At 45.4% G+C, this 17,662-nt stretch overlaps 1 protein-coding gene across 3 annotated transcripts; it reads right to left on the bottom strand.

Annotated features, from left to right (window-relative positions):
* Nucleotides 1–129: 129 nt before the first annotated feature.
* ADIPOR1 (adiponectin receptor 1) lies at nt 130–14,848 on the bottom strand. 3 transcript variants are annotated; one of them, XM_075996951.1, is made up of 8 exons: nt 14,644–14,848; nt 7,682–7,916; nt 6,156–6,272; nt 4,559–4,730; nt 3,892–4,078; nt 2,698–2,885; nt 1,335–1,528; nt 130–1,000 (listed from the first exon to the last, which is right to left on the bottom strand). In XM_075996951.1, the coding sequence occupies exons 2-8, from the start codon at nt 7,820–7,822 to the stop codon at nt 872–874; spliced, it is 1,128 nt and encodes a 375-aa protein (XP_075853066.1). In that variant the 5' UTR covers nt 7,823–7,916; nt 14,644–14,848; the 3' UTR covers nt 130–871. The 3 variants fall into 3 exon arrangements, with proteins under 3 accessions (XP_075853066.1, XP_075853065.1, XP_075853067.1); XM_075996950.1 differs by having other exon boundaries at nt 14,665–14,848; XM_075996952.1 differs by lacking the exon at nt 14,644–14,848 and adding an exon at nt 10,876–10,943.
* Between the last annotated feature and the right edge of the window lie 2,814 nt (nt 14,849–17,662).

Here is a 17,662-nt window from a genome sequence, read left to right as displayed (position 1 = left end):
GAGTAGATGCTAGTATTTGGTTAGCCTGTCAATACCTGTGATTCAAATTTGTGTCTCAGCAGAATCTGATATTATTATTGGCCTTAATCCTTTGGTTATGTGCAAATAATCGAGACCATACATGTTAAGTCTTTGAATGCCAAGTGTCTTCTGTACTTTCTTTTATTATCATCATAGTCTTTGCATCAAGATACATAGCAATGATAGCAGGTTTCTTTTTAAAGCTTAGTATTAAATATTAAATATCTTTCCCCATTTTAATTTTACATTACTCTGCCAAGAAAAAAAAAATTAAAACTCAAGTTATTTGAAGCCTGGACACACTTCCATGATTAGCCGGGCTATGTAAAAGTTGGTGGCTTTATTCTTTCTGCTGTGTAAGCAGATCCAGGCCCTAGAAAGATGGGACCAGGTTATATAATCATTTTTGAAAAGTGTGCTACAAAATGGCTGGCCTGTTATAAGCCAGGTTACAAAGTAAGGATAGGGGTAAGGGAGGGACATTTTCTTCCAGAAAAAAACCAGAATTTCTGAAGAGTCCCAGTCCATAATTTCTTCCCAAAATGGTGGAGGAAGGGATAAAATCTCAACATGAGTTTCAAAGTACTGTCTCTGTGAGGGGCCGGTAGTTGCCTTGCTGAGGAGGGGGATGACTAAGTTTGGCCATCCCCACCCTCCCCAGCTAGGGGAATGGACATGTTACGTTTATTGCCCAGTGGGTGTGAAAGTGGGCTGAAGCTTGATTGGTACTGAATTCTCTAAGAGGTTTCTTCTAGAAACAGACAACTCAGACTCTTCCTCTCACTTCAGCAAAGAAGTTATTTTTAAAAGCACTTGGGAAGCTCCTCCTCCACCCTTCAGGTGGGAAGGCTCAGAGAAGGGAGTCATCAGTACAGCCACCTTCCAGGCCATAACGGAATTCCTGAAGGTTGGAGACCCCATAGAAGTGGACAAAGGCTGCCGCCACCACCAGGACGTGGAAAATCTGATGAGACTGGAACTGCAGGAATAAAAAGAGAAAAGCCTTTAGGATAATGGCAAGGAGGAGTTAGAAATAAGTAGGAGAAAGCATATTTGCCTCTTCTAGTTTCTCCTTAAACAATTTTTTTTAGTATCATAAAAATGATATATTTGTTAGAAAAAAATTTTAAGACACATTCCTTGTCAGAGACATACCAAGATGTTAATATTGGCTATTTTCCACCAGGGTACATATCTGTATCCCCAAACACTACACGATCTGTAGGCAACTCTCTTGCCCCCTTTCACTCAGACCTTTAACTTTGGACTGGTCACTCACCATCACAGGCCCTGCTGGAAGACTCATTTCTTACCCATATGTCAAATTTGCCAGGAAAGAAGCGCTCAGGAATTCGAGCAGCGTAAAGGCCAGCTCCAGTGATGTACATCACAGCCATGAGGAAGAACCAGCCCATCTGGCCCACCGTGGTGGCCTTGACGAAGCCCTCCGCGATGGTGAAGTGCATGGTGGGCACCACACCACTCAGACCAAGTCCCAGGAACACTCCTGAACAGAGCAGAGCAGACACAAGATCGTCACGCAAGGAAACAGCCACAACATGGAAGGCACTGTTGTCTTACTCTAGAATCCAAATGTTTATGACAATTAGCCAATTTTTGGTGAACAGTACATGTTTAGGAAATTTAGCAACAAGATGGATAATAATCAACATCCAGAATGGGAAGAAGGCTGTATAAGTGCTTATAGACCTATTACCTTTTAAGGAACAAACATCTAGTATTCTTCATCTGTTAAGGAGTCTGGGCAAAAATAGTATGTTCAAACCCTCTGATGGCTAACTTGGGTACAGAAACTAGATGGCAAAGCTTTAGTTGGCTCCCGAGTCAGCAAAGAATTGGATAGTTTCCCATTAAGATCATATAAGATTTATGTAACCAGGACTCTGACCTCCTGAGTAGATAGATACACCCAGGTCACCAGTTGTCCTGTAGCTGCTGGGACATACAAATATGGGCAGAGTAAGAGAAGAATGGGTACTTGTCCCAGCACCACTACACAGTACATAGCCACCTTCTCCATCTTGGTAGCTACTCTTGTTTAGGCATGGTGCATGCCACATGGTTGGTGCTTGATAAATATTTAATTTTTTTAACTGAAGGTTAAAACAGCAGATAAGTTAAGTCTGAAGTGGCTGAAGACTAGTGGTAATTGGAAGTATTGCTCCAAGTAATAAAAGCTTAAACTAAGAGGCCAGACAAAACAAAGATGTTTATGGTTATAGCTATTACATTACTTGTTATCAGTGTTTATGTTCAAGGTATTTTATTCACCAAACCAGGCACTCCACTCCTTTAATAAAATGCCTCAGGGTATTTTAATTGTAATCTCTTGGTCTGAGTGCTTAGGACTCAGATCACTAAAATGACTGTGCTTGCTATATTTTTAAACTGTCTTAAACCAAGTATTAGAGCTGTCATATCTATGCTTGCAGTTAAATGACCAGGTGGGTAATGATCCGATGTATTAGCATTCTAATGAAATAGTACAACACTAGGGGGATGATTGAGTTTTGAAAATTCTTGCTGTTCTGAAAGTTCTAAACACAGATCAGGGTTTGGGTGGGATTCCCAAACTGCAAACCTAAGGCCCAGGGTTGAGCCTATCAGGCTCAACATCCAAATACCTCTGAGGTTTACATATGCCTTCCTACCCACCTGCTCTCGTCTGCCGGTGCTTAGGAGTGGCAAACCGGTCCCACTGTGCCACAATGATGGCAGAAATGCCCAGGACACAAACGATGGAGAGGTAGATGAGCCGTGGCTGTGGGGAGCAGTAGAAGGAGTAATAGAGCCAGGGGACAAAGCTCCCCATAATCAGTAGAGCGATCCCTGAATAGTCCAGTCTAAAAGGAACCACAAAAATGAAAATCAGTAGGTGAAATGAATTCTGAGGAATTCATTTAACTAGTTGTTTCTTTTCTCTACCTGCTCCCACATTTAACCATCCCTAGTTTCCCCTCACTTCCCATACAATCTATCCTATATTCTGGATTAAAATTTCACAAGGTCAAGCACTTCTATTTTATAATGGAAAAGTCTCTAAGAATCCCTGCTCACAGAACTCTATCCCTTTTCCTTAGTGACGAACAGCTATATGTCCCTAGCAGATACTTGAATTTAGAAGTTCCATCACAACCCAGCTGGTTCCCAGCATCACACTCAAGAAGGGCTCTCAATATTCCCCCATCTAATAGGATGAGTTCTAAAAACAAAATGCTAGATTGGGAGTCTTATTAAGGGGTACTTTAGTTTGTTCTGCCTTAGTCGACTTTTTAAATGACGAAAATGTATTCTTGCAACTGGTGTTATTGGGAAAAACAAAATGATCCACCACCACCACCAAAACCAACAATAACAACAAAAACAAGTAAACAAACAGAAAACCAGACTCCGAGTTGGGGAAAAGGGAAAGCATTAGATGGGCACCTGGGGCTTCCAGCCACGCATGGACAGCAAAGATAAGCTTTATGTGGCTGATGGGTAGAGTGGTACTGCTTACCACACCCTACTTGGGCTTGGGCCAGTAGGAATAGTAAGCTAGTATTGGGTACGAGCTCTTGGAAAGAGCCCACAGGCACCCCAAGTTTCACAAAAGATGGTACTGTTCAGGTAGCAAATATATTCCACAATTGGCTTCCATCTGTCGAGGAGGCTACAGTTAGTTTTTTCATGAAGTGTTTAAGAGAAATGCTTCATCACCCTACTTTACCCACAGAGCAGAAAACCTTTCCTCTGGTGCATCAGGGAATTTTTAGGAGTTATAGGAATTCCCAGCACCCAGTCAGCAGCACTGGAATCACGAGATGTGACAACAGTGCACAGTCTTTTCTTACTGTTCTTTCAACTCACTTGGAAAAAGTCCGAGAGACTTTCTCTGAATGACAATAGACAGTGTGGAAGAGCCAGGAGAAGCTGAGGCAGAGCACTGCACCCAAAAAGAACATCCCAAAAACCACCTTCTCCTGTAGAGGGGCCATGAAGTACATATTTGGTCTAAGCATGGTCAAGATTCCCAAAAACAGAAACAGCACAAAACCTGCAGGAGGGAAAGGAAAAAAAAAAAACCTGTGAGGAAAAAGGGAATGTGTACACTTTGACAGTTGACGGTTTTAAATCAGTGAACTATAGGGTTTAGCTGGGTGAACCGCAGTCGAAAATTTCAGTAGAAAATGCCACGTCATACAAATCCAGACAAAAGACCCTTTTTTGAAATGCTGGCATTTTGTTTTCACGCTGGGAAATTATGAAGTAGAAGGATTGCCTCCATCTAAAACAGTTCTGCTAGGGATGACAGGGAACATCTAGCCCCAATGTCTTCAGTTTCTAGGTCCTCCACCCTCAGTCTGAAATATCAGTGATCAAAGTTCAACCAAGTTCACTGGTAGTTTAAAGGCACAACTTCAGCTATCGATCAGAGCAACCTTATTCTTCTTCCTTCCCTTGGACAAAAGCTATATAACCTCTTGGCAGTTGAGAAGACAAAAAAATTGGATTTTTCCCCATCCAAATGACTCACCAAGCAGATGGGTCCAGATGTTGCCAGTTTCTGTGTGGATGCGGAAGATGCTCTTGAAGCAAGCCCGAAAGGAGGGCATGGGCGGCCTGTGGCCATGTAGCAGGTAGTCATTGTCCTTCAGCCAGTCGGGGAGCACATCGTATGGGATGACCCTCCAGCGTCCCTCCCAGACCTAGAAGATACACACTCCCTCTAGGCGGGCTCAGGAGAGTATCAGCTTCCCCAAGGACAAGCAGTGAAGGGGAACCAGTCTAGGAGGATGTCATTCAGCCATTGAATGGTCCCAGGTAATAGTGGGAAACCTGCTTGGACCAGGAGATATCCAAGACACAGCACAAATGGGGCTAGCAGAGGACTGACCCATATTCTGACCACTTTGTTCTGGTTTCATGTTGGTTTATCTGTGTAAGCTTTAGGTTGTTTCTCAACCTTTGAAGAAAAAATGGCACTTCCTCCTTTAGCCTACTTGAAATTTCAGAATATAGTTAATGAAAACAAACAAATTATAGATACGGTTTTAAAAAACATACAGATCCCTCCTTGTCCCTCTTCTTTGGGAGACTGTTTGCCTCCTGCTCTATCATTTCCCCCAGTTAGAGTCTAAGTTCTCACTAGGCTGGGACTAAGTCTTTTTAGAGCAGGGGTTGTTAATCTAGGATCCATGCACAATAGACAGAATCCAAGGAATAGCTGGCAACTTGAATGGAAAAAAGCATCTTTATTTTCATATAGCTCTAATTAAATTTTGTATTTCCCTCAATAATAAATGTAGGCAACAAACCACAGAAGTATTAATAGAACTTGTGGCTTTGTCACCAATAGAAATCACAGATATTTTCATACATTAGTTTTGCAGAAATCTCAAAATGCTATTTCTACTTATCACTACTTAGAAATTGTAAATTTTAGGGCCAGGCGCAGTAGCTCATGACTGTAATTCCAGCACTCTGGGAGGACGAGGCGGGTGGATCACTCAAGGTCAGGAGTTCAAAACCAGCCTGAGCAAGAGCGAGACCCCGTCTCTACTATAAATAGAAAGAAATTAATTGGCCAACTAATATATATAGAAAAAATTAGCCGGGTATGGTAGCGCATGCCTGTAGTCCCAGCTACTCGGGAGGCTGAGGCAGGAGGATCGCTTGAGCCCAGGAGTTTGAGGTTGCTGTGAGCTAGGCTGACGCCACGGCACTCTGGCCAGGGCAACAGAGTGAGACGTTGTCTCCAAAAACAAACAAACAAAAAAAAAGAAATCATAAATTTTAATTAGATACATTAGAGCTTATCATTAATGTATACTTCATGTGTTAATAAAGGAGCCCACAGGACTATGGCATATTTAAATATTTTGATGACTTCCAAAGGGATCCAGAGCACAAAAGTTAGGAACCCTTGTTTTAGAATATATTTGGAACAATGCCTAACAGAGTACGCAGTAAAAATTTAGCCAGTTTTTGCCTTGATTTACCTCACCTTAATGAGAAAACAAACCCACCTATGGGAGCAAAAGCTCTTCACCCCAAGCAAGCTTGCCGGCTGGGAATATCCTGGACAAGCCTACTGCCCTGCCTGTTCCAGGACAGAAGCTCCTAGACTGTACCTTATACACAAACTCCTCCATCTTCTCCATGGCGTGGTGGGCTTGCAGGGGAAGCGTCAGCACCCGCACCTCCTCCTCCTCTTCCTGGGGCACTGGGCATGTTTGCTCTTCTTCAGCCTGTAGGAAAAACAAACACACAAACAAAACAACAAAAAAACTCAGGGAGTCAGTCATCTCACAGGCTGTACTAGCCCAGCCTCTTTCCTGCAGAGGGTCCTGTGGCCTCTTCTCCGAAAGCGTGATACTTACTGAGTTCACAACACTATAGTTAGAGATCTGTTAATACTTCGCTGCAGTGAACGTTCTATTCAGCACACAGTAGACAGACTCTTAGGAAGACTAGCCTTGGAGGAAGACAAGGTGAGCACACCAGCCCTAGGTGTTCTTTAAGACTGAGTGACCCATCCTTTCTCTAGGGCAGTGGTTCCGAACTTCCCCAATTTCCCAAACAGTTCTCTCTTCCAGCCCACTGCATTTTGAAAACAATGAAAAAGACACAAAGTTTCAGAGATTTCCTTAAGGATAATTCTGTTCAGTCCTCTGTTCACTGACTCTGGGGATGCCATCACGACTGCAACTGTGTATCCACAGCAGCTCCCAGGAGTATCAGGGCCTCTAAACCAGTTCCACAGAAAACAGCAGCACCGGCTCCTGGGCCCAAAAGGGCGCCCCGGGAGAGCACTCGCCTACAAAGCAGAGAGGCCTTTCTCTCCATCCCAAGGCTCTGAACCATGGCGATGGAAGGCCTGGCCGCTCGGCTCCTTCTCTGGGCTATTTGTCTCTCCTGTGGATGGTTCCTGGTAAATACATGGTCCCTCTTGGATTGTGTTTTACAGATTCTGGCTTGCCTACCCCAGTATCCATTCTCTCTCTCGTCCTAAGTTCCAAAGTCCTCGGTTTTGGACTGAGGATGGGTGGCAATGTTACTGCAATTTGACTCAGGCTACACTCTTCCTAGCCTCCACTGCAGCTGAATATCACCATGTAACTAAATTCTGGCCTGAGTACTTCTTGATAGTCTATTCAAAAGGGAAAGAGCAGACCTTCCTCCTGCTTCACTGTGGGTAGAATGCAGGTGTGATGCACAACATGCTACGAATGAAGGAAGAGCAAGACAGGTGCTTGACAACAGTGGAGCTGCCACACCAGCCTTGGAGCGGTTACTTCCAGGATTATCTTATTTGATGCCAGACTTCTATCTTGTCAAAGCCGCAGGGATTTTTGTTTGTTATATGAAGTCAAACCTAAGCCTATTCGACTGTTTCCTTCATTTACGGATTACTTACTCAGTCCTTCTGCTAAAGCACCGGGGTCACAAAGATTGAGTGAACTCCCAAAAGCTTATAGTGGGAAAAACAGACAAAAAGATAGTTGTAATAACACAGCATAGTAAAGACTTGGATAGAGATACTGCCAGGGTGCTATGGTTTCTCCTTTTGAAGGAAGGTGAGGTCTTTACAAAAGAAATTGACAGAAGTCTAAGAGAGATGCCGGTCAAGGGAATGACTCCTGGGAAGACGACTTACTTTGGTCGGATTGGCGATCACTCGTCTGCCCTTCTCCTCTAGCAGGGGTCCCAGCTCAGCCAGTTCCACTGTGTCCGTTTCCCTGTTGCCGGCAGGAGCCCCATTGCCCTGTGCCACCACAGATCCTTTGTGAGAAGACATCTGGCTGGTTCCTCAAGGCCCTGCAGCTTCAGCCTGGGGAAAGGTTGGGGTCTCTCAGCCCCAGGGGGCAGAGATCTCCCTGTGATGGTAGACACTAAAAGCAAACACAGACGTGCAGCGTTGACAGTTTGTTCCTCTTACAGTTTCATTTCTATAATTCAATATTGAATAAGACACAGCTAATCAACCCATACCCTGTTTCCAACTCTAAAGGCCAGCTGATTGCGTAAATGAAATCACCCTTTGCCCAGAACCTTACTAATAATCTTACAGATAAGGCTGAAAATATGACACCTAATTGCTTGTCTTCCAAAGATCTGTGGTTACTGTACCACACTGGTACCACAGAAAAACAGCTACCCACCTCAACTTCATCCCGCAGTTAGGAAGCCCAGTGAATGAAGAGGGTCTCGCCTACCATTCCCAAAGCTCATTCTGCCCAAGAAAGGCCTCGCTCTGAGACTGAGGAATGAAACTATGAAGCCAACACCTGGCTGCAATAAATTAAATGCAAAGTGAACTCAGTTGGGCTTTATTTATAAATGCTCTGATCAATCTGCTGTGCATACAAAAAGAACTTGGTCGTGGGATGGGTGCCGAGTGGTTAATTTCTCTGCAAGGTTTACTAATTCTATTATAGGATTATAGCCTGGGTCCAACACTTGGGATAACAAGCTTTCATCACAATCTATTCTTAAAGCAAGCAGTAACTTACCTGGAAGCAGGAAGCTGAAGACAGGGAGGCAGCCTCAGCTTTGCCTTTTTGCCACACACATACCTAATAACCGGCTCTGCGAGAGCTTGTCCCAACCACCACAGCCCATAATCTAAGCGTCATTCAAATTAGTTTGTCAGAAACTAGAGACAAGCACACGCATCCTTTAGGGACACCAGAGAAACCCAGAATTCAGTTTTCTAGGAAAAACCTCAGAAACACTTTTTTTTTTTTTTTTTGCTGGGTTGGATTTTAGTAGCAGTCTTTACTCAGGTCTCAAATAATATTGAAAAGAAAGGAAAAGTTTCTAAAGATTCCCACTATGTTATAAATTACTAGTTCTTTTTCCCCCCAGGGACAAAAAACTTTATTACTCCTAGTAATAGCAGCAGCCAGAATATTAGCATTTTCTTGCATTGGTTACCCAAGCCCCAGTTACCAGAGGGCAATGCAGAGAGAGCCCTGTACCACTTGCACGTGGAGTGGGCTGCATTAAGGAAGAGGAAACTTATGCTTAGGAAGCCCAAACATTTTAATGATATATTGGGCAGTAAACATGACTTTGCTCCCAAAGGAGACACTATCATCCATGGCTGTTCAGTATATATACACAAACATCTTTGATATCTTGTACTAGTTCTTTTTTATCTGAGAGTAATCACAATTCCTTCTCAGGGATTATAAATCTGTCCATCTGTCTGTCTCTTCTTCCCTTCCCCCTTTCCCTACCTCCTAGAGCTGGGACAACCTTCTTCTCCTGCCCTTGGACATCAAGAACTCCAGGGATTCTGGGCCTTGCACCCGCAGCCCCTTGGGTTCTCAGCTCTGTGGCCTCAGTCTGAGCCAGCTACCAGCTTCCCTGGTTTGCAGACGGCATATCGTGGGACTTAGCCGCTATAATCACATGAGCCAATTGACCTAATAAATCCCCCCTCTGTCTATATCTACCTGTCTGTCTATCCATCTATCCTACTGGTTCTCTCTGGAGAACCCTGTCTAATACATCAAGCGAGGGGAATCCTCAAGTGTCAGTCATGAGTGATGCTATGCTCGCCCCACAAGCACAGCTGAAAGCAACAGGCAAATCTAGTCCAAGAGAGACAGAAACAGTAACACACTGTACAGCAGACCTTCATATGGTGTCAACACAGGGCAGTAGTTCCTCCTTTAATGTGCAAGACTCACGAGATGCCAGCACACAGTCACAGTCAACAATTGCGCTTAAGGAGAACAGGAAATGGGGCCTAGGAGATAGGCAACCCACGTGAAAAGAGACATTAGGAAATCTTTCTCAACAGGCTGACCTCAAAACATAGTTCCTCAAAGTGAAGCACTACTGAATAAACAGCTTAACTAAGATATCCTTTAGACTGTGAGCAAAAAACATAAATAGGTTTGGGCATCTTGGAAATGTCTGAAAAGAGCAGCGCACTTCGCTTAGAATACTGCTGCCAGTAATTTAGAGCAGACCACCAGGGCAGAAACAAAACAAAAAACCTGGTTCTGGTATGCAAGACATGGATCATAAAATAATACATATCCCTAATTTTGGTCAGAACTCATATCTCAAAATGAATGAATGAATGAACGGGGCAGATTCCAGCCAGCAAGTATATGAGTTAGCTCCTCACTACTAGGTAAGGGCTTGTGTTCTTTTTCTTGGACTTGGGGGGCTTTCTCTTATCCTTTCTCCCAAAGCAACCCAACACATTCACTGAATATGTAGCAAGTGTATTTAGTACTAGCACCCTAAAGCATTCGAAGGTACTATGCGAAATACAAAGTTGAACTAAGTTATGTCATTGTCTTCAAAGAGCCTATAGTCAGATGACATAGGCAGTTTGTGATATGTACAAAATAAATGATACAGTGTCATTGCTCCAGGAGGGCAGTGGAGGGACAGCACCTGTCAGCTAGAATGGTCACACACTAAATTCAGTTATTTTGAGTGCTATATAACCAACTATACTAGAGGCAATGAGAATACTATAGACAAACTTTAAGTTGGGTCAACTAAAAGCTGGACTTTTAGGGTCCAAAGATGGTATGCAGAATCCAGCTTGGCATTCTCACTATATCATTTCATCATTTGATCTGAAAAGTTTTTACGCCCTCAAGTCTGCTGGCCGTCATCGAAGTCTTTTCCCTTTTCAGTTCAAATACTTTTCTATTAATTTTCCTGATTCCTTCTGGCTCCTCTACAACTAGCTCCTACTCCCACTCCCCACAACCTAGACCCAAAGTCACCAAAGCTAACAGATACCCCCGTTAACTCACAAACGAGCCATCAGCTACATCTCATCATACAAAATCTATCATCATGCATTAAAGTACATACAGTGGAGGTCAATGGAGATCATGTCATCATAGTGAGCAATGTCCACTGTGCAGTTTGGTCTTCTAAACTGTAGCGACACAGAGACAGGAAAGGGAGAGAGAGGGATCGGAGGTCTGGCAAGAAAGAAGAGCAAATAATACTAGGACCTGAAAAGATCACTTCAGTGGGGGGACCACTCACAAACAACTGAAATCACAAGCAAGTGTTTTAGTCTATTATATAAAATCAGTACAAACACCTAAGGTCTTAGACTGATTTTAAGAGACCCAGGAAAGCCAACTTTCTATGTCCTTATGTATTTCAGAAAAAACACTTTTTCCCCTCAAACCTGCCACACCCAACATAGCAAATTATAATTAAGCCAAACTCCACTGAGTGCATTTTTTATGGGATTTCTTCAACTCAAGCTAATAAACCTTTACCACTAAGCTTTCCAACTGGATAAACCTAGGATATTAGAGTAAAGCTGTGGAGCAGGGAGGTGTTTGTGGTGTTTGTGCTCCTATAAATAAGATAATCCTGGGCTGAACTTGGAGAAAAGATTGATTCTTAATCACTAGCCAGTAAGCTGCAGAGCTATTTTACTTAAAGTCTTGGAGACATTTATACTGTGAACCAATTCCCCCTGGAGTCAAATGCACAAAGCTTCTTTCAGGAGTTTTTAAAATCTGGGGTCCCTGGATCCTTAAGAGATTCTATGGGTAGGCTCTATCTATGCCTAACTTGATTCTCATTTTTCTAAAACAAGACCAGTCTAGCAGTATAGACAAAGAACACAGCCATCTTTTCCTGTGTCTACTCTCTTTGTTAGGGAGGGAAGTTTCACAGCTTTGTTGGAGAAAAGAGTCAAGGCAAAGGCACATGTTTGAAATCACCAAACTGCAGTAATGGGTCCTAAGCTCTCCTACCGCCAAGTATTCCAGAGTCTAAAGTGGAAAATCACAATCTTTGTAGTTCTTCCCCAGTTAAAGCTGTCCCAACAGAAGAGGTCTTTTTGATCTCGAATAGAGACAAACTTTCCTAATGCCATGAAAAATAAGAGAAGTAAATAGTACACAGGTGTATGAGGGATTTTTATGCCAACCTCTGTTTTTAATACCCATTTTTCAAGTACATTACAGATATACAGTCAATACATTGCACAATATAGCACCCACTTTATACTGTGTACCCCAGAAGCCCCAATGAAACAAAAGCAAACTAGGTGCATGCCCAAAAGCCAATTACATGAAACTGGTTTGGTTAGAAGGCACTTTCAAGGACTTTAAAAGTCCACGATAGTTACAAACTTTATTATAAACATCATTCATTCCTAAGCAGGAAAGGGGAATCGGCTGGGCGCGGTGGCTCAGGCCTGTAATCCTAGCACTCTGAGAGGCCAAGGGGGGCGGATTGCTCGAGGTCCGAGGTCAGGAGTTTGAAACCAGCCTGAGCAAGAGCGAGACCCCGTCTCTACTATAAATAGAAAGAAATTGATTGGCCAACTAACATATATATAGAAAAAATTAGCCGGGCATGGTGGCGCATGCCTGTAGTCCCAGCTACTTGGGGAGGCTGAGGCAGCAGGATTGCTTGAACCCAGGAGTTTGAGGAAGTTGCTATGAGCTAGGCTGATGCCCTGGCACTCACTCTAGCCTGGGCAACAAAGCAAGACTCTGTCTCAAAAAAAAAAAGGAAAGGGGAATCAACTTCAAGCATGGTGAGAAGAACAAAGTCTGGTGGGCCATCAGGGACAAATGGATACTAAGGACAAATTTAGAAAAAAACCTCTATCATAATTAACAAAGCTTTAAGCTATAAAGATGACTATTTAGTTCACCAGCGTGATCACAAGGAGATGGGACAGGGTAACATAGCAAGCATGTTAAAGGGTTTCAGTTTGGCTTTGTATTACAGGAGCCAAAGGAAATTTCCTAGGGAACTAGAGAACTTTGCTGGCCTAGAAAGAAGGGCACATTCTGTCCTTTATTAATCTGAGAATATTTATTATTTACAATATGCATGGCGCTGTGGCTACAGAGACAAGGCAAAGGGAGAGTTAGAGGTTTGACATGGTTGCTGGCCTCTACTTTAAGAGGGAGAAATAACTTGTTTTCTAATAACATTACTGTAAGACTAAGTACCACTAAGTGCTAGAAGAATTCAGAAGGAAAGCTCAATTTTAGCTGACGTGATCAGGAAAGTTTTGTGGAAGATTTAAGAAAGGATCCTGATAGGCAGAGATGGGAGCAGGCATTCCAGAGAGAGTACATGGTGTGAACAAAGGCATGAAAGAACACAGCTCTGGGGCAGTGAACAATTCGCCCTTGGACATCCATAAATGAATCTTGGAAAGATAAAATGAGGCCAGACTGAAGAAACTGAAAATAGCCTGAAAGCCTACTTAAGGTGGTGTCCTTTATCCAATAGTAGTGGGGATCCAGGGGATTAATGTTGCTTCCTGTTACTTTTCTGAGATTGTCTTTTACTTGCAAGCAAAGTGGTTGCTTATTTGTTTATTCCTTGAGAATCATGTGATTTCTTGACCACTAAGAGAAGGCTCTCAGATTCCACTCTGCAATTCGGTACAGTTTTGTGGAGGTCTACCCTAAGATGGACCTTCACAGATAACATCCCGTTTTTAAGATTGATTTCCCCGAGTACCCATCACAATATAGGCACATAAAAGTTACTCCTGGAAGAAAGAAATGTAGTATCTGCAAGCCAGGAGCCCTGACTTTGCACAGTTTAGTGCCACCCTGTCTAAATTTGTGGGAGTGTACAGATACGATAACTCCTCAGGAACGGCAGTTGCACCATCATAGCCTACCCAAACACTATCGAAAGAGAAAAGTTGTGAACAGACCCCACCATTACTTCATATCAGAAAGGGACAAGCCATTGTAGTCTTCATTTAAGACGGCAGCCTACATATTCTGTGTTTTCTAGGTTACCTTCTAGACACTTGAGGGAAATACTGTAGTGGATATAGTAAAATAACATAGCCTCCAGTTGCTCCTTTGACATATGAAACTGTGTAAACTGAAATACGCCTCGTCAGGTTCCCGTTCCCCCAGGAAGCAACAGAAACTGAGCGAAAACACTTATCAATTTTGTTTTCTTAAAATCGGAGGCTTTACGAATACAATTCTCAAACGTAAGATAGCATCCATCCACCCTAGATTTCTGAGGGAATGACATTTCATTTCCCCCCAAAATAGTTTAGATTTTACCCACATTTGAGCTATCAGGATTGCCTTAAACCCGTCAAGGGTCCACCCACCTCCCCTGCGACCCCATCAGGGTGGGGGAGGGGGCACTGTCACGGCTTCACCTGCCAAAGACTGTCGGTGGAGAAGCCCTGGGCTTCCCCGGCCACCAAGGACGGTGTCCCAGGGGAGAGGGGCGGTTCTGCGACCTGGGCCCGCAGGACGCCTCCCCGCGCGCGGCGGCGCTGGGACGGGGCTCAGCTCCGGCGGTCCGGCCCCGGCCCAGGGCTGCACGCCCCGCGGGCGGGGACGCGGCACTCACCGGACTGCTGGGGACCGGGCCAGCGGGAGACCAGCACCCCCGCGCCCACACGGCCTCGGCGGCGGCCGCGGTGGGAGGGGCCGGAAATGTTTACAGCTCGAGCGCCGAGCAGCCGGCGGCCCCGGCGGCGGTCCGGGCGCGGGGCCGGGACCCTCGGGGCCCCAGGGCGGGCCACCCCTCCCCCCCACCGGCTGCCCCCGCGTCAGGCCCGGGCCCGGGCGCCCGGGGTCCCCGCGCCCAGACCGCGGCCCCGCTCACCCGTCAGCCCCGGGGACTCACCGCCGGGAGGGCAGGCTCTGCTGGGGGCCGCGGTCCCCCGCGCTACATCCCGCGGCGCTGGAGGCGGCCTGCGGCCGAGCGGCCCCGGATCTTCAGCGCCCTCCCCGCGCCGGAAGGGGCGCGCGACCGCACGCGTCACCTCCGCCGCCGCGTCACCTCCTCGCGGGCCCCACCGCGCGCTCCAATCGCAGGCCTTGCTCGCGGAGTCCCGGCCGCAGGGCCAGGCCCCGCCCCTCGGCCGCACCTCCCGCGCGCTGGCCCCGCCCCGCCGGCCCTGGCCCCGCCCCCGCCGGGCCCTGGCCACGCCCCGCTCCTGTCGCAAACTCGGGCTGCCCGCAGGCTCTGCGCTCGCTGGTCCGACTCCACACTCGCGTCTCCCCGGCCACTGGCTGGAGCGCGTGACGGCGAAGGAATTTCAGCGCATTAGGCCGAACCCTGGGAAGGAATGCTGACTTTCCTACCCTGCACCTTGTCGTCTGAGCCGGGAATTCCTGGCATGTCCTCTGTCGCCAACGCCAGCGGTTTTATCCCCCAAACACTTAATCCCTTCTTCTCCAACCTCATTCATGGTCCCTCCCTCCCTCCCTTCCTTCTTTCCTTCCGCCCGCACATTACTCCGGGAGCGCCTAGCATGTGCCAGGCAGTTTGGGCTCCTGATGTTTCTTGTCAAAGACAGCGGAATTGTTTCTAGCTAGTCTGGCTTTGAAAGTCCCGGGTTCCAGCTCGTGCATCCAGAGTGCACGTTCGGGAGACGACACTGGGTGGGGGGTGCAGCCCTCCTCTGAACCGCACAGTGCAGCAGAGCCTTGGGGGGTCTCACCATTTTCTTAAATCTCCCGAGGATGCTGTGCAAATAGTGCCACTCTAAATGTAGAGAGAGTAACTCCTTACAATCTTACAGGGATGCCGCAGGACAGTGGAATTAATTCTCTTGGTGCTGGTGAAGACCGTGGGCTCTGGGGTCACATAAGGCCCAGGCTTCTGTCCCTGGCCAGCCTATGATCTTAAGCACGTTACTTAACTCCTCCAAATAATAACTACGTCATCTAACAAAATATAGAATAAAATAATACTGTTTCATTGGGTGTTTGTCAGGATTAAGTGAGATAATTCATGCAGGCTCTTGGCACAGGGCCTGGCCAATGTAAGTGCTTCATAAACATCAGCTGTTACTGTGTGGCCCACTGTGTAAAACCCTCAGAAACTTCCCAGTGTCTACAAGATTGGGTTCAAGTTTCTTCAGCAGGGCAGTTAGCAGGCCCATTACAAACTGGCTGTAATCTACTCTCAGGCCTCATCTTTCTCCATTTTCTCTCTGGCAGGTTGGGCCTCAGTGAACTTCTAGTTCTTCAAATGTGAATTTTTCTCTTTCATTCCAAGTCCAGGCTTTTGCACATGCTGATCTTTCTGTTGGATCGCCCTTCCCCCATTGCCTGCTGCAAGATCCAAGCAATTTCCAATGCCCCATTTTGGCTTTGGCCTAAGACAATCTTAAATTCACATTCAGGCTCTGCCAGCCAATGACCAGCTAACTGTGTGACCTCTGACAAAGCCTTAATCTTCGACTCTCAGGATTATCATAGGGATTAAATTATATGATGTAGATACAGTACTTAGCACAGTACCTGGTACATGGTTGTTAACTAAAAAATGTTAATTCTCTTTCTCCTCTTCTTCCTTTTATGAATCTTTTTCAACCCTTTTCCATCTGCACCTTGTATGTATGTATAGGATTAGTCACACTGTATTGTAACTATTTGTCACTTATCTCTTACATTATGAGTTCTTTGAGTGTTTTTGTTTGTTTGCTTTGTTTTCTAAGACAGTCTTGCTTTGTTGCCTGGGCTAGAGTGAGTGCCTGGGCTCAAGTGGGCCTCCTGTCTCAGCCTCCCAAGTAGCTATGACTACAGGCATAACTCACCGCACACAGCTAATTTTTTGTTTCTATTTTTAGTTGACTGGCTAGTTATTTTTCTATTTTTAGTAGAGACAGGGTCTCTGTCTTGCTCAGGCCGGTCTCGAACTCCTGACCTCAAGCGATCCTCCCTCCACCTCAGCCTCCCAGAATGCTAGGATTATAGGTGTGAGCCATCACGCCTGGCAGAGTTCTTTGGGGTTCTAAAACCAGTCTTGGTCACACTTGTATCCTTAGGGCCTACCACAGTGCTTGGCACATGATAGGTCCTTAATAAATGTTTGCACGTTGAGTGGATGAGGCAGAAACTTGTGTAAGACAAGGAATGGAGAACTTCCATATGGGAAATTCTCTTTGCAGGGCTGCTTCACTATCTGAGCCCAAAAATCCTGAGCAAGATTTTCCTTTCTGGAGGTGAGGTAGCTGTGACTATGTCTTATGAAACACAGTACCATGCACATACTAGCTGATCAAGATATTTTTATTTTATTTTATTTTATTTTTTGAGACAGAGTCTCACTCTGTTGCCCGGGCTAGAGTACTGTGGCATCAACCTAGCTCACAGCAACCTCAAACTCCTGGGCTCAAGTGATCCTGCTGTCTCAGCCTCCCGAGTAGCTGGGACTACAGGCATGTGCCACTATGCCCGGCTAATTTTTTCTATATATTTTTAGTTAGTAAATTAATTTCTTTCTATTTTTAGTAGAGATGGGGTCTCGCTCTTGCTCAGGCTGCTTTTTTTTTTTTTTTTTTGAGACAGACTCTCACTCTGTTGCCTGGGTTCAAGTGCCATGGCGTTAGCCTAGCTTACAGCAACCTCAAAGTCCTAGGCTCAAGCAATCCTTCTGCCTCAGCCTCCCGAGTAGCTGGGACTACAGGCATGCACCACCATGCCTGGCTAATTTTTTCTATATATTTCTATATATTTTTAGTTGGTCAATTAATTTCTTTCTATTTTTAGTAGAGACAGGGTCTCGATCTTGCTCAGGCTGGTTTTGAACTCCTGACCTTGAGTGATCTGCCCGCCTCAGCCGATCAAGATATTCTTGATGGCATACCACCAACAGAATTTACTGAAGACTC

This window comes from Microcebus murinus, chromosome 23, assembly GCF_040939455.1.
Source record: "Microcebus murinus isolate Inina chromosome 23, M.murinus_Inina_mat1.0, whole genome shotgun sequence".
Taxonomy (NCBI): domain Eukaryota; kingdom Metazoa; phylum Chordata; class Mammalia; order Primates; family Cheirogaleidae; genus Microcebus; species Microcebus murinus.
Note: the sequence above shows the minus strand (reverse complement) of the source record. Positions and strands in the feature narration are given on the sequence as shown.